The following is a 17,661-nucleotide window of genomic DNA, read 5'->3' on the forward strand; positions in this document are numbered from 1 at the left end:
CCATCCCCATCTTTATCTCCATCTCCTTCTCTTTCCCTGTCCCTATCTCCATCTCTGTACTCATTCCCATCCCCATCCCCATCCCCGTCTTTCTTGCCATCTCCTTCTTGTTCTCCATCTCCATCCCCATCCCTGCATGGCTCTAGCCGCTAAAATTGCTCCTTCTCATTCTTTTTTTTACCCCCACCCCAGAAAATATTATGGAACTTGTGTGCGTATATTAAAGATGGGGATGGATGAATTCTACCTTTGGTTGAGAGTAGAACCAGTGGTAGACATGGGCGATTATTTCCATGGCAGCATTTGAGTGTATTAGGTGTGATGGCTTAGTAATTATTATTTCATTTCAGCAAATGCTGGATTATTTGGATTAAAGGATTATGCAGTTTGAATTGGAGGATTGTAACTAATTTCTTTCAGTTGGGGAAATTTTGAAGTGGTTTTTTTTTCCTGAATAGCATAGAATAGCAGCTAAGAAGATCTGTTTTAGAGCTCTCACTGTGGTATATTGTGCCCTTGAAATTTTTACTTGTGCAGTATTTCTGAATTGACATTTATTATTATCAAAATTGATAGTGGGATAGTTCAATGAAGCTTGTAAACTCCCTTCCTCCCTCCCCTTAAGCCCCGAAAAAGGCCCATTTTTGAGCAATGGGCTGCCATTTCCTAATGCCGTTAAGAATGTGAGCACACTGTAGGATGCCTTCCTCGTGCGGAGAAGCCTGACATGATTGAGGTTGGAAGTGTGACTTGGCAAGCTGAAGCTAATTAGAAGCAATCATCTTTCAGGTTCGGGCAAAGATCTATGAGGTTGAACAGCAGATAAAACGTCGGGGCCGTGCCGTGGAGGTTCGGTGGTCTTTTGACAAATGCCAGGAATCAACAGCAGGTATTTAAAAGCAGAAATGAATAAACAGTTTTGGCTCTTGGGCTTCATGATTTGTTGATTCTTAGATTTGTTTTTGATTCTTACAAATTGTTTTCATATGAAGAAGAGTTTTTCATACAAACACTTAATGGATTGTAGGCAGAGCCCTAACTAAGGTGACTGGGGCTTTGTCTCAGGGTCCAGAATTCGGAGGGCACTGTCAGCACTTACAGGCCTTCAGCACAGGCAGTAAACATTTATTAAGGGCCTACTATGTGCAAGGCACTGTGCTAAGTGCCAAGGATGCAAAGAAAATCAAAAGACTCCTGCCCTAAAGGAGCTCACAATCTAATACCAGAACAAGTTGGCAAGAATAATTAGTTTAAACTAATCTTAGCCTGGCAGCCACCTTCCAGATGATTCTCTCTCCCCATGGGCAAAAATTCCTAGTAATGTTATTTGGTTTATATGTTGGATACTTGAACCACATTTGGACTCTTTCCATTTTTGAAGGGGCTGAATTTTCTGAGGATGCCTTGAAAATTGTTAGTGTTGGCTTTTTTTACTAGCTATCTCTTTAGGTGATCTTTGTGTTATGTGGACTTGATTTTTGCCTATGTCACTGAGTGCTTTGTTCTCCTTCTTCTAGGAGTCACCATCAGCAGGGTCTTGCACACCCTGGAAGTCTTAGATCGCCATTGTTTTGACAGATCTGATTCTAGCAATTCAATGGAGACCCTTTATCACAAAATTTTCTGGGCCACCCAGAACAAGGACAACCAAGAGGTAATTCCTAATTTTTATCACTTACCATCCATTTTCCCAGGGTAGGCTTCTTTCTCATTCAGCGTCTAGGCTGATGATGACAGTGCTGTGCAGTAGGAAAGAAATGGGAAGACCATGAGTTGGGAATCAGCAACTTGGGTTCCAGTACCAGTTGCCTCAGAAACTGCTCACCTGTGGGCCCTTGGGCATTTCTCTGGGCCCCAGTATCATCATCTGTCAAATAAAGGAGCTGGGCTAGGTGGCTTCTGGAGACCCTTTCAGCTCTAAGTCGAGGGTCATATTTCTTTGCTGTGGGTGATAACATGTCTAAATGAACCACAGTATTAATATAAAACTTAAACCTACCATGTGAGATCTCCCCATCTTTGTTCCAACAGACTGTGCATTTGTTAATGATTAGACTTAATCAATTTATTCCTTTTCTTTAAGGAATGAAATTTTTTCAATACTTAGAACAGAGGGAGGTGAAAGAATAATTGTAATAAAAGTCTTTGAAACATCTATGGGTGAGCCCAGCTAAGTTGGAGTGGCTCATTAGCAGAAGGTTGGCCACCAGGGAATGATTTTTTTAAGTCACAGAAAATCAAGATCTTCCTAGGGTGATGAGGGGCTGTGACCTGTGTTGGTGGTAGAAGTTACCAATTGATGACATCATAGATCTTGAAGAAGTCATGATAATTATTGCATTGATAAAAATGTATTAAGAATTGTCCCTCACTGTTCCCTTCTCCGCTTACCACTATATACTGTGTGTCCCAGGCAATTATGAGTCCTGTTTGTGGATAATAATAATCATTATCATTTATATAGCACTTTAAGCCCTTTCCACCAATCATTGTGGGTGTTGATTACTATCTTTCCTTCTTGAAAAGGACCAAAATGACATCACTATATTGGAGTCAAGGTACAGCGTGTCTGACTATGGCTGATCAGATCAATATGAGCTTGGAAGGCTATACCACACACAGGTCAGGCACATATAAGCATTTGGAGCAGAGGTGGCTCTAAATTTGCACATTTCACGTTTCTTTTTGGCTCCTGCAATTCTGCTTTGCTTATAGAGCACAGCGCCTTCTTTGATGCAAGCACACCATGCTGGTTAGTCCTGTGCCAGTGTTTCCCATGTCTTAGAACTGATGCTTCAGAGAGACCTTAAGAGTGTCCTTGTATTGCCTGCTCTTAGTCACAGCTCTGACTCAAGGTTATCTTTCCCTTTGTTTCTGGTTAGCCATCAATGAGGTTCAAGTGAGATTATGTGTATAAAGTGCTTTCCAGTCCTCAAAATGTGATGTGAATGTCTATTATGATGATTATTATCATCATTATCATTATAGTTGATTTTTAAATTGTCATATTATTAAGCTTCTTCTCAGATGTGGTTTAAAGCCTTTTATACTTGTGATTCTAGAATGTCTGGTCTTATGAGCATTTAAAGTAAAAATTGGGACTTTAGCATTTTCAACAGCAGGTATTTATGAAACACCTACAATGTGTATGGTGCTGTGCTAAATATGGGGATAAAATATTTAAAGAAAAACACAACTTAGCTCTGGTCTCATAAGTTACAAGAACCTCAGCATTAATCCCAGTTTCTTGGTTTCTCCATCGGGTTCAGTGAGCAATTGCTCTCATGAACCATTGGGTGCAAGAGAAATTTATACATTTTCATTTCTTTTTTTTTTTTTAAATTTATACATTTTCTTGCTTATTTCTATAGTTACTGACATAGTTCTGTGTTCAGGGGAAGGTATAGGGGTGAGATCCTGGACAATACTTAGGTTATGAAATGTTATAAGAAGCAACGCACTCAGTCGCAGGTTGGACCCTTACTGGAAATTATAATTGATCCCTAGAACTGCAAGTGTGCAGTATGACTACTAGAATGAAAAAAGGGGAGCTTGGTAGTCTAAATACATCTGGATTACAAATAAAAGGTGTCTGAGGCACACTCTGTTTCCTCTTTTATTACTGAGTGCAATAGCAGAAAGCCATTTTATTCCCTAGGGAGGGAATGGCCGTATCCGTCAAAATCAATTGATTCAAACTGTCAGCCTGCCTCGATAACATTATAATGAGCTTGCCAGCTTCCAATCATTGTTTGACTTCTTTGAGGAAACTTAATAAACCAATTCCAATAGAATCAAAGGGGGAAATGGACCTCAACTGAAGATGAGGACAGCTGATTCTGTCATGTGTACAAGCCATTGTGAGGAAATTCTGAATGCAGGATGGGAGGCAGAATGATGACTTTGAAATCACCTCGTGTGACCCTCGGGCAGTTACTTAATCTTGCCTCAGTTTCCTCATCTGTAAAATAAGCAAGTTGAACCAGATGACCTGCGAGATCCTTTCCAGCTCTAAATCTGTGATCTCATGAAATCAAAGTGATTGACACCATCCAGCCCATGGAAATGTCTCCTTTCCGCTAAATTGAGAGTTGGTCCACTAGGTGGCAGCTTGTTACTAGAATTGTGATTTGTGAACTGACTGATTTTATTTTTTAAAACTAGTGCTAGGTGCATTTTTTTTTCCAGGATCGTAGAAAGGAAAAATAACAGGATCACCCTTTGACTTAACACATCAAACATTTCCCCCAAATATTTTTGAATGTGTGAATGTTAGCTGGCCAGAAACTTTCTTTTTTTAAGCAATACATTTTGGGGTTTATAGCCAGTTAGCATGTTAAAGAGAAAGCCCTCTGTTCTATCACGTAGCTCCACAATGACCTTACTTGTGTTTTTTCCCTAATCCTTCCCATATTTCTCCACCTTAAATCATTTGTCAGTCTCCCTCCATGAACAGAACACAATTTGTAATGTATTCATAGGTACCAGTATACTGTGTGCAGTGTTGTTAAAATGATGTTTTATGCATGATGGATATAAATCCACTTTGTCTAATATTTAAAACTGTAATTCCTACTGGTGACTGCCACTGAACAATTTGATTTACTGAAAGAAAGGATAATTGAAGTCTGATAGGTCCTTCCACACTAGGTACTCCCCATTAAATGATTAATAATAATAATGGGGCTTTGCCCTCTGTGATTGAATGGATACATGAGGACAAAAGAAGGTTGGCATAATTGCTTTTCATCAGATGTTAATGCTACATCCTTTTCTTGACTATTATGGTGATAATAAATATTTTTTTTTTCTTCTTCTGTTCTCCTGGGAGTTCCTGTGCTGATAGGGAAGGAAGCAGGGGACATGGCTTTCTTGTCCTGGTTCTTCCCCTGATGTTCCATATGACTTTGAACATGTCACTTAACCAGTCTGTGCCTTAGTTTCCTCATCTGTCAAATAGGGATTAATGGTGTTGTTCACCTCTGGGAGCTTAACAAGCTTTTTGAAAAGTAGGAAAGACTATACAGACCTAAAACTAGAGTTACTTACTGTAATGCTTATTATAACTCTATATTATTATAGTTACTTATTATAGAGTTACTTTTATATATGTACTTTTTATAATATACTTATATTGTATTATTACATATAATATACATTTTATTATAGAGTTACTTATTGTAAGAGTTCTTTCAAAACTCTTACACACATAGTACCGCTACAATTTTTTAACCAAATTTTTATTTAATTCTTTTTTCGATTATTGAGCTTTTTTTTTTGTCTCCTACTTCCCCCACCTACTGGGGAAAAAAAAAAGAAAGAAAGAAAAAGAAAGAACACTAGATTCTTTGTTGAGAGGGTGTTATGCAAAGTGTCATGCTTAGGATTCAGAAACATCACTCTTACTTCCCTAAAATGCACTTCCCATTTTTTAGTTTCAGAATGAGGTTCAGGCATAGAGCCTATAACAGGAAGAGGAAAAAAAAAAGAAAATTAATGTAGTTTAAACAGTTCTGGAGCTTTCCAGTGATCAGTTAGCCCCAGTGGTAACCCCTTCCAGTGGTGTTACCCCTGCCCCAGGTGCACCATTGCCCTTGGCTTCCAGATATTTGGCTTCATAAGTAACAGAGAATGAATTCCAGCCCCGTCCTCCCAACTCCAGACCCAGTGCTCTTTCTGTGACACCACAGAGGCCTTTTAGTCAAAGCCAAAAAATACTTTGGAAAGCATTATGCTCTATGTACCAGGATTTCTTAATCAGCTGTCTATGGACTTGATTTTTGTTGTTAATATTTTGATAGTTTACATATTTCATTTCACGCATTTGAAAACATTATTCTAAGAACGGATCCATAGGTTTGCCAGACTGCCAAAGGGATCCATAGCACACAGGACCCCAGCTCTTTATAAAATACAAGCAATATTATGGCCTGGAAATCTTGACTTTTCTCCATATTGTCACTATTCATTTCTGGCCTTGACCATGTGGGTGGGACATCATAGACTTGACTGAGGGGTGCGACTGTCAAACCTGGTTTTGCTGATTCAACAGCCAGCACATTCTTTATACTTCTCCTTTCTCCTCTTCCTTTTTGTTATATAATCACTTATGCAATGATTAAGAAGACAGCAGTAGGTATAAAAATTAGTTGGAAACCCTGAAAACCTTCTCAGCTTCCCTGGGAGCATCATTATATTAGAACCTCTTAGAGCACAAAATGGCCCCAGGGGACTTTTTATCCATTGCATAATGGGTTAGTAAGTGTGTGAGGTGGGATTGCAACCCAAGTTTCCTGCCTCCACATCCCTTACAATTATACTCCTGAAGAAATATCAAACAGTAACTTGCCTTCTTAAGTCTCTTTCCACACTGCATACTGTCTGTGTAACTTTGGGGATAACTATTTTTATAGTGTTTTACCCCAGTAATGTGTTAAGAGCCTTAAATAGCAGTGTCTTTATGGTAATTTGTGACCATTCAGTGTTTTGCCTTGACTCTGCTCTCAAATCACTAGATAGCCAGTATTGGTTAATTTTAAGTAAGTCTTCCAAACAACTAACCCCCCAAGTGGGGAATGGCAGTGACCCTGAGTAAATATCAAGTTACAGTAATGTACAGACTTCTATGGAAATTATTTCTTTATGATTATAGATGTGGCAAAAATGGAGCAGATTCACAGAGTTGATTTTGGAGGGCTTCAGAAGGCTGGGCCTCCTGTCTGCTGCGGGTCTCTTAATTTTAATAATAAATAATTAAAAAAATAAAAATTGATAGCATTTATGCAGTACCTACTATGTGCCTGGCACTAAGCTAAGTGCTTTATAAATGTTATTATTTGATCCTTACAACAACCCTGGGAGGAAGGAGATATTGTTAGTCCCATTTCACAGATGAGGAAACTGAGGCAAACAGAAGTTAAATGACTTGTTCAGGGTCACACTGAGGTCTTAACTGAACTCAGATCTTCCTGACTGTAGGCCTAGTGCTATATATACTGTGCCATCTAGCTAGAGGTCCTTTGTTATTATTGAGACCAAGGATTTTAACTCAGATCACAACAAATCCCTTCATCCTTAATACCCCTTTCTCCACCCCTTTCCCTCCCCACCCCCCAAAAAAATAAAATCTGATAATTCAGTGAGGTAAAAAGAATTCTGGAAGATAGTTAATAAAATCAAGATAAAATAAAATAATGTTATGGAGGTGACTCTGGGTTCTCCCAACTTTTTAATGGTGCCCAAGATCTGGCTGGCCCTACCAAGGTAGGAAGACTTCGCCTAGAGGCCCAATTCTCAGTGGACTGTGGGGTTTGTTAAAGAGGACCAGATGAGCTCAGTTAACAGAGGCTGGCCCAGCATATTGAGTGTTGGTTTTGGAAATCACAGATCTAACTTTAAATCCCAGACCTGTTCCTGGCTACCTGTGATACTCTGAACAAATTACTTAATCTCTCTGGGCCTCAGTGTTCTCGTATCTAAAGGAAGATCTTGGGTCTCTGCCTAATCCTATGATATAAGTCTTCATGCCATCAGCATTGGGGGAGGGAGCATCCACTCTGATGAAATCACAGATCTTTGGAAGTACTAAATTATCTCTACAATTACATTCAGCCTCATGTATTTGCCCAATTATTTCACAAGATGTAGAGATTCCAAGAGTCTGTAGCTGAAGAAACAGTCCATCTGAAGTACACAGCTTAACCAAGTCAAATCCTGGCTATTAGATGACTAAGTTTTCCTTGCTTGAGTGCCCCTTAGGACTTTTGCTTTATGATAGAAGATATAAGCTTTATTAAAGGCATATAGCAATATCTGGTTGTTTTTGAATCTATATTCTTTTTATTTGAAAGATGATGTTTCTTCGGAGATCCCTTTTGTGGTCACAGAAATACATACTCTCACCACTGGGAAGGACCTAAGCCCCATCTTGGCCAACCTGTGTGTAAATAGTACTCCCTTCCATGTCATCTCCCACAAGGGCTCACCACACTTTCTCTTGAAGACCATCAAGTAAAGGGAAAAGCATCATCTCTTGAGGCAGTCCATTCAACATTTCACTTTCAGATAGCTCTACCTGTTAGGAATTTTTTCCATTGACCAACCCTCCCACCCCTACCCCCCTTCCCATGTTTTTTCATGGTTTTTTGTTTTTGTTTTTGTTTTGTTTTGTTTAGTCATTTTCAGTTGTATATGACTCTGTGACCCCATCTGGGGTTTTCTTGGCAAAGATACTGGAGTGATTTGCCACTTCCTTCTCCAGCTCAATTTACAGATGAGGAAACTGAGGCAAACAAGGTTAAGTGATTTGCCCATGGTCACACTGCTAGTAAGTGTCTAAGGCTGGATTTGAACCCAGGTCTTCCTGACTCCAGGCCTGACTCTCTATCTCCTGTGCCACCTAGCACATGTTTTAACATGTCTAATTCTAAAAAGTGTCTTTGAAGTCTTCCTTGCATCTAGATTTTGGTATGCTGTAAGCTAGCAATGTCTGAAGGATGGCGTATTAGGTAGAAGGGGCAGGTTAGCTAAGCCAGTGTGTTAATTTCATAACCTTAATTTTGTACATCTAGTAAGCCAATGGATTCTCTCCAGACTGCTCTCCTACAAAAGGGTGTTCATGGACTTCTGTTACTCTTGGGGCTTGGAAGGCTTTTCTCGGGTTAGTCAAATGTTCTGAATGAAGTTTTTAGAAGCTGCTACTAGGTAATACTCTCTCTATATGTGTTTAATTTAGTGTCTCCATGTGCTAATTAGGGAGTCAAGTACTGGGAAAGCAGTTCTGATCCTGGAATCTGCCTAAGGTTGTCAGCTCCTGACTCCAGCTGAGGGACTTCCAATTCTGATCATTGATTTAGCCTTCAACTTGATAACTGAAAGAAAGTGAGATTATTCCACTGAGGTCCAGATAATAGGAATGAGGAACTTACCTTTAACTGGACTGGAACATTGGGCAACTTCCTTTTCTTGAGTTTTTTATTCTATGGGTTTATTGAGAGAGAGGAGAGGGGGAGAGAGAGAGAGAGAGAGAGAGAGAGAGAGAGAGAGAGAGAGAGAGAACTGGTAACATCTGGGACTGGAGTATTCCCAACCCCTTTTTTCTGTTCCTTGTACATGAAGTATCCTAAGCTAGAATCTTGGATGGAATAGGGGAAGATAGTGCCATATTCTTCAAGCACTGACCACACAGGATGGAAATGGGCTTTAAATCACCCAGGGAAGGTCAGCCCAGGCACATGAGGCAAGGAACTGAGGTCTAGAAAGAGACTATTTTAGTCAGCTTTGGATGACTTTTTGGATGGCTTCTGTTTCTACTTCTCTGTTTCTGGTGCCTTGGGAAGCAAACATTCTACTTAGTAATGTAAAAGAGGAGGGAGGAAGGGGTTGGAGGGGGGCACACCTCCCAAGAACAGCTGCATGTGTATTTCCTCTATCCCCAGGCCTCTTTAGAACAAGAACACAAAACAAAACAAAACTCAACCTCACTCAGAGCCTTCTATTTCTGTCTGGTCGAATAAACACCAGACCTATCGTACAGATGAGTGTCGCTTATATTCCTGGGTCCAGAAAATATACCTCCTCCTTTTTTGCCAGCTATGTTCCTAGCCCATCGGGGGCCCGATTTGTGACAGGGAAGACTTTGGTTTTTTGGGTTTTTTGTTTTGTTTTGTTTTTTGTTTTTTGTTTCTTGCTCACAGACCCTATCTCTGGCTGTCTCTCACTACTGAACACGAGAGGCCTGATTGGGAGTATCACTGACCCAGCCTATTCAATCACCATTATTTAATTCAATTCACTTTAATTTTTTTGGAGGCAGTTGACTTGCCCAGGGTCACATGGGTAATAAGTGTCTGAGTCCAGATTTGAACTCAGGTCCTCCTAACTCCAGGGCTAGTACTGTGCCACTTAGGTCCTCTGATTCAATTTCATTTTTTCAACACTTTTTATACTGATAAAGGAATGTGGTTAAGCAAGAACGGCTGATAAAGCAACTACATCAGACAACATATAGGTAGCATTAATTTCATGCTCTAAAGCGATTTACTGCGTTGTCTCATTTGCTCTGTACAGCAACCTTGTGAGAAGTGTTTTGTTATCCCCATTTTACAGATGAGGAAACTGAGACCAAGAGAAGTTAAGTGAGTTGTCCAGAATGGAGCTAGAAAGTACGGAAGTGCAGGATATGACTTCAAGTCTAGCATTCTATCCATCATGTCACCTAGCTACCAATATATGTAATGTTCTGTACCCATAGTCCCCCACCTTTCTGCCAATAGGAAGGCAATAGGTTTCATTATCTGTTCTCAGACTAGAGTTGGTCTGAACATTTATTCAGTGTTTGGTTGATTTTTTTTCCATTTTAATTTTGTCTTCATTGGGTTTGTGCAGAAATGTTTACCTTTTTATGGAGTCAGAATTATGCCATTTTTTTCTTCTCTGTTCCTCTTTATCGCTTGTTTAGCTGTGAACTTTTCTTCTATCCATATATCTGATAGGTAATTTTTTCCATATTTCTCCAGTTTATTTATGATGTGACCTTTTCTATCTATCACAAGCTCATTTAATATAGGGGTGGGGTGTTGTCCAGTGGTCGATATTGGAAGAATCATCATGTTAAAAAAAAAAGGGGATTAGATTTGTTCCCAGAGGGCAGGACAAATTTAATCGACGTAAAGAAAACTTTTCCTAACAATTAGAGTTGTGCCAAAGTGGACTGAGTTGCCTCAGAAAGGACTGCATTTCCCTGTCACTTAAGATCTTCATGAAGAGGATGGATGACCTCAGAATCATAGAATTTTAGCATTGGAAGGGACCTTTGGCTTGACCATATTTGAAAAGAATCCATACCATCAAATACTGACAGATGATGGCAAAAGCAATGGAAATCTTTCCAAGACAGCCCATTCCATTTTTTTGTGAAGTTGTAACTGTTAGGGAGTTTTTCCTGAGGTCAAGCCTCAGTTTGCTTTTCTTCTTTGTCTGTCTGTTGTCTTTGGTTCCGTCCTGGGGTCAAGCAGGAGAAATCCAATTCTTTCTCCATGTGAGCTCTTTATCACTCATGAAATATCTTGTAGCAGGTATTTTTCCCCAATACAGATTGGAGTAGAGTACCATCCAGCTTTGAAATTCTTTGTTGCTGAGATTCCTACCTAACCATCTGCCTGTGTAAGGCAGGGATGTGTGACCCGATGGTTGGCAGTGACACAACTTTGCAGTGGTGGGCAGAGAAGTCATTTTTCTAAGAGGCAAGGCCCATTTGGGGAAAGCATCTTGGGTCACTGGGCTCTTCTGGTCCCAGAGCAAAGTCTCTCTAAGCCTTTTCCACACAAAAGTGGTTAATGGCTAGACAATTAAATTTGATTGATTGTGGAAATTATTATAATAGCACTTAGGATGATAGGTGTGGAGCTGGAAGGGACCACAGAAGTCATCTGGCACAACTGCCTGCTTTTACAGGGGAGGAAACTGAGTCCCAAAGAGATTAAGTGGCTAAATAGACATTAAACCAGAGAGGCAAGATTTGAACCCACTTTTCGCTTTATACCATAACACACTCTTCCTTTCATAGTCTTTGTACCTAAGACGGGGTGAAGGGCTTAACCCATAATTGGCAGGCTACTTTTATTTGATATGTTGTGAAAAGAATAATGGACTTGGAATTTACAGAGATTTGGATTTGAATTATGCATCTGACTCTTACTACCTTTGTGACTTAGGGCAGGCCATTTCTATCTCTCCAAGCTCAGGCTCCTTGTCTGTAAAATGGGTTTGGCCCTACGTGAAGTATCCGCCTACCTCACGGGTTTTTTTAAGAAAGAGTAGCATTTACTGCAGAGTTAACGGGGGAAAGGAGATTTAGCTGACCAGAGTTGGATGGCTCGGTGTTATCCTGGGCCCAGACCCCGAGGCATATTGCCGAACTCCTCCCTCCTCCCACGTGAGGTAGCTGAAGTCCCTTATCTTTGCTTAGCTCTGGTTTCCCACTCAGTAAAAGAAAGGAGTGAGTCAAATTGTGACTGGAATGTTCTATTTTTAGTGCATCTCTGTCTGTCTTGGTGTGGGAACAAAATCCCAAGGAGCATTTTGCTGGGCTGTGGCTTTCAAGGGGCTGAAGGTGTCAAGGGATAGTGTATTTGTGAGTCAGTAGACAGTGAATATATCCACCTTTGGAGACCCTTGGATACTCAATGGAGGATGAGTATCTAGGGCTCCTTAGCCCTGGAAGAATTTAGCCTGATTCATGTTGCTTTCTAAAAGTTTACATATTTTCCTGACAGTCTGTCCAAGGAAGTATTAGCCTTCTGTACATGGTACTTTGATTCTTTGTTTAAATAAGTCTCTTAGGATATCAACTGCATTAATTAATTTGAAAATTATATGTCAACACTGGGGTTGTTTACACTAGGGTTACAGTAAAGAGTGTATGATGTGTCCGTGTGGATTTGGGCAGGAATTTTAGATGGTTTCTAAGTCCAATGTATGGGTTTTTTTCGTGTGTGTGGGTTTTTTTTTTGTAAATTGTTTTAATTTGAGCTACAATACATTCAGACAGATGTTTATCAGAAATCACTCTCTAATGAAGTCATTATCTGCAGTTTTCCAGAAACTCAAAGAAAATAGGAAAACCAGCTTACTTACTGAGCAGGCCTTTTCTATCATCTATTATCAACAATCCTGGCAGATTTTTCTGGTAAAAGAATATTTTGATCCATGGCTTGGAAGTTTGGTCAGTGCTTTTTGTTGTATTGTAAATACAGAAAGGCCCATTTAAGGAGATACGTTAGAGATAGAAGATGAAAAAAAACAACAGCCGCCACGTTCTTGGTAGACAAAGAGCATTTTTAAAAGCGAAGCACAGCTCTGAGTGAAGGGTGATATGTAGATCAGATCTGTTGCACTCTTCCCTAACTAGATTAAAATGTAATTGGGAAATATTTAACAAAGTCAGTAAAAATTCAATATAAAATAGACAATGTTAGCTTGTGGTTTTCTAAGCCAATATGTGAGTTTGACCCCAGAACCCAGTTCAGTTGCTGGATAGTTAGCTGGGTGATACTGCACAAGCCATTTCGTGCTTCTGGGCTTCAGGATCATCATCTCTAGAATAAGGGAGTTGGTAGGCTTCGTTCAGATGGAATAGTGTCTGCTTCTGTGATAACACTAACTGTCCTTGTAAGGGGCAGCACCATGCATCGCAAAGAGGGATGGATCTGGAATTGGATTCAGAAGAAAGCCTGGGTTCGAATCCTGCCTCTGACATTTGCCAAGCTGTGTGTCTGTGGGCAAGTCAGCCTGTTTCTTGATCAGCTTGGTAAACTGGAAGGAGCCAAGGCTCTGGACCCCAATTCTGCTGGGTTCCAATTCTGCTTATGCTATCCTCATCTATAAAACAAAGAGACTAGATTAGGTAGCCTGTGAGGTCACTTGCAGCTGTACCCATCCTATGGACGCTGATCTGCAAAATGGTGATACCTCTAGTCCAGGGGTGGGGAACCTGGGGCCTCGAAGTCACCCGTGGCCCTCTAGGTCCTCAATTGTGGCCTCAAGTTGGCTGAATCCAAAGGGCTGCACTTGAGGATCTAGAGGGCCACGGGTGGCATCGAGGCCCCAGGTTCCCCACCCTTGTAGTCTGGTCCCTACTTCTTGGGGTTGAATTCTTTGCAAAACTGAAAGAGCTATGTTGATGTTCCTCCTCTGATACATATACTGGCTGTGTGACCCTGGGTGAGTCACTTAACTTATCAGTGTTCTCTGTAAGTCTTGAAGATGATACCTTTCAGAGAAAGTACAGAGAAGATGCTGACCTGCATCTTCATCCAAGATGTTTCCTATGTCAGTGCAGTGACAGGTCCAGCTTCTAGCCCTAATAAGTAAGTACTTAGTGATTTACAATTGGTAAAGTATTCTACGTGTGCTCTCACATGAATCTCACAACAACCCCTGGAGAGAAATGTCACAGATATTTTTGAATCTTAATTTGTATCATTTGCTTTTATATCCTTTTCAATTTCAGATATGTCCCTTTCCTACCCAGAAAGTTAAGAAAGTACAGATAGTAGCAGGCCCGTTTGACAGAGGAAGATCTGAGAAAGATTAAATGTGGTGCCCAGGCTCACACACCTGAGGCAGGTTAGACACCAAACTCCCCAGTTCTCTGCTCCATCTAATGTACCACACATGCTTCCTCTATGAAACTTATTCAGCATTTTTAGTCTTCAGCAGACTCCCTGGTTCCAGACAAAAAGTAACTTCATCTCAGGATGCAAAAGAATGCTCTTAACAGTTAAATCCCATTATTCTAATTACTTTCTATTGAGAGCATCTTTCAAGGACTTTAGGAAGAAGTGTTAATTCAAATCATATCTGAATCCCGTTAAACCATCATTAAGAATCTTTTCCCACTTCTCTATTATTAGAATATTGATGAGGGATATCACTTGTACATTTGACACAATGCTAATTAATGGCAACTGGCAAGTAATTGGCTGCTTCAGAGATTTTCTACTTTGGATTTCAGTATCTGCCTCAGACACTTTCCCCCTCCCTGCTCAGAACTAGGATGTCTTTGGCTTGTAAGCCACTGAGTGGATGCTGGATGTATACCCAAGTTGGTTCAATAGAATTCAAGACCTATTTATTAGGTTTCTTCTGTATTCAAACCTCTGTGCTGTGAGCACAGGATTGAAAGATGAGATAACAGCCCACAAGGAGGTTATGACCTACTGGAGAGGGGAGATGATATAATTTCCGCAGAGATAATTACGTTATAAGGTAGAGAGGACCAGGGCCAAAGGAAGTCCAGATCAAGTGTCTTAGGAATATTTGAGTGAGGTGAAGACATTCAGTTTGGGAATGTCAGAGAAGGCTACGGGTACTGAGAGAAATGTTCTTGTTGGTGCTTTGTTTTCAAAGAGGACCAACAACATCACGGAGACTGAAGAGAGGCAGAGTTGTACCAAGTTGGCCTCGCTCTCTCTTTCTGAGTCATTGAAGTCTGGTGGCATGACAAAAGTCAAGATGACTGGTGATGCAGTGGGTGACGTTGGCATCTTGGAACTAAAGGATTCTGAAAGAGAGAGGCTGGAGGGTCCCAGAAATTCCATGCACAGCCTATGCAAAAACCCAGAGATGCGAGATAGTATGTCATGTATAAAGAACACCTACTGGTTCAATTTGGTTGCAGTATAGAGTATGTAAAGGGAAATACTGGGGCAGTTAGGTGGCAGAATGGATAGAGCACTGGGTTTGAAATGAAGAAGACTCATTTTAACGAGTTCAAATCTGGCCTCAGACGCTTACTAGCAGTGTGACCCTGGGCAAATCACTTAACCCTGTTTGCCTCAGTTTCCTCATCTGTAAAGTGACCTGGAAAAGGAAATGGTAAACCATTCCAGTGTCTTTGCCAAGAAAACCTCAAAGTGGTGTCACAAAGAGGTTGGACGCAACTAAACAACAAAAAGGAAATGATATAAAATGAGGTTCATGGGGAAGTGGGAGCCAGGTAGTATAGGGCCTCAAATGACAGCCTAAAAAGCTTACATTTTCTCCTAATGGCAGTAGGGAGTCAGTGAAGGTTTGGGAGCATTGGAATCACATATTAAAATTTTCCAAAAAGCTAGGAAGAATATTTTTGCAGTTGTGTGAAGGATATAAAACAAGTGAGTAGGGAGGGAGGTAGGGGGCGGTGACTCCAAGTAGGAGGCCATTAAAATAGTTCTCATGAGTGCTGATGGAGGGTGGTATGACAGTATGGAAGGCAATGAGTGGCAAATATAAAGTTTTTAAAAATCCCCTTCCTCCACGTGTCAAACACTGCTTGAGAATATGTATACATAAAGACGTATGTCTGTTATTAATCAAAAAAGACAGGCACTTTTGTATTAATAACAGCAGTAATGCTAAAACACTGGGTGGTCATCAGTGACTCACAGCATCATAGTTAGAGAACTGAAAGGGACCCAAACAGGTCAGGGAGTCCAACAGCCTCCTTTTGTAGCTCAGGACACTGAAGTTCCAGAGCTTCAGAGACTTGCCCTGTGCCACAAAGGTCAGAGGTCAGTTTTTGACCTTGAGTTATCTGTCTCCTGAGCCTGCCTTTGTCATCCCACCATGAGGTCGCCACTGTATCTTGGAAATAATATTAACATATCTGCCCATTGTCCATGCTTCGAGATTTCTCCTGGCCCTCGGGCTGTTGGGGAAGTGGCTGGTTTCTCCCTAATGTCACCGACTTTGGAAGACCGGCCAACGCTCCATCTTTGGCCACTACACACAAAGTGTTTAATATACTACTTACACTGTTTGCTTATTAGTACTCATACTAAATTGCATATGAAATACTTTTATTAAAATGTGCAAAAGGATTGACTAAATATCTATTTGATATTTCACCTTTTAAGTAGGCTAAAAATAGAGCATTCAATGAAGATGCTGCAAAGGGCTTCCTCTAGTGTCCAATTACAGGTTTGGTTTTTCTCCCCTTCCTTAGTGAGAGAGTGTGTGGCATGTTCCTAACAGATTGATTTCCCCCCACCCCCTATTTTACTTATAACAATGAGCTATCTTGGAAAAATCAAACCTCATTTTCTTGAGAATTTAATATTCCCATGTGCTTACATATCTGAAAGATAGAGTAGCTAATTATTATTCCCACTTACATAGCAAATTGAAGGCCTGACAAGGCATGAGAACCTGGAGAGGATCTTATGCATGCTCTTGAGCAATAGTAAGACAGGATAGTGCAGTGGGTCAGTTCTTTCTCTCCAGATATTTCAAAAGGAGACCGGAAAACACAAAGGAAAACTGGCTTATCCTTTAGCCTCATTTTTTTTGAAATCTTTTTCTTTTATTAGTATTTTGTCTTTTTTTACCAATTACATGTAAAGGCAATTTTTCACACTCACTTTTAAAAAATTCCAAATTTTCTCCCTGCCTTCTTCACCTCCTTCCTCCCAGAGACGGTAAGCAGTTTGACATAGGTTATCTGTGGGCAATCATGTAAAACATACGAAAACTTGTTTTCTTAAAGCAGCTGGGAAATTTTGATTACTGATATAATTAATAGTATTAGTGATGACATGTCGTAATGACCAGTGGGATACTGGCTCTAGTTTTTCATTGTTGTTAATGGTTTCTGAGACCATTGAGCTAAATGAAGAATATTTATCATCATGAAAACAGTTTTGACTTCACAGACGCCCTGAAAGGGTCTCAGGGATCCCTAGAGATCCTCAGATTACACTCTAAAAGCTGCTGGTCTGCACCATTCTTTGAGGGACAGCTAGGTGACACCATAGTGTCCTGGAGCACCTGGGCTGGAGTCAGGAAGATTCATCTTCCTGAGTTCAAATATGACCTCAGAGACTTAGTGGCTGTGTGGCCCTGGGCAAATCACTTAACCTTGTTTGCCTTACTTTCCTCATCTGTAAAAGGAGCTAGAGAAGGAAGATGGCAAATCACTCCAAGATTGCCAAGAAAACCCTAAATGGGATTAATTACAAAGAGTTAGACACAACTTCACAACAATAAACACCATTCTTTGGCAAGTAATCTTTTGTTGCATCCTCATAAAGTGTGGTTTAATATTACAATTTTGAACATTTATCTCTTGTACTGTTAACATTCTCCTTGTTTGTGAGTTTGTTAGTTCTTTAATCCTAGGAT

The 17,661-nt window shown here is 40.4% G+C and overlaps 1 protein-coding gene across 1 annotated transcript in view; it reads left to right on the forward strand.

The window, feature by feature from the left end:
• MED12L (mediator complex subunit 12 like) overlaps positions 1-17,661 on the forward strand; it is a 385,357-nt gene that overhangs the window by 82,953 nt on the left and 284,743 nt on the right. Inside the window, exons 9-10 of the mRNA XM_027875724.1 lie at positions 790-889; positions 1,518-1,654. Coding sequence (XP_027731525.1) covers positions 790-889; positions 1,518-1,654 — 237 coding nt within the window. The remainder of the gene's footprint in view (positions 1-789; positions 890-1,517; positions 1,655-17,661) is intronic.

The sequence above is a fragment of the Vombatus ursinus genome, unplaced genomic scaffold, assembly GCF_900497805.2.
Source record: "Vombatus ursinus unplaced genomic scaffold, bare-nosed wombat genome assembly UNPS02014810.1, whole genome shotgun sequence".
Classification (NCBI taxonomy): domain Eukaryota; kingdom Metazoa; phylum Chordata; class Mammalia; order Diprotodontia; family Vombatidae; genus Vombatus; species Vombatus ursinus.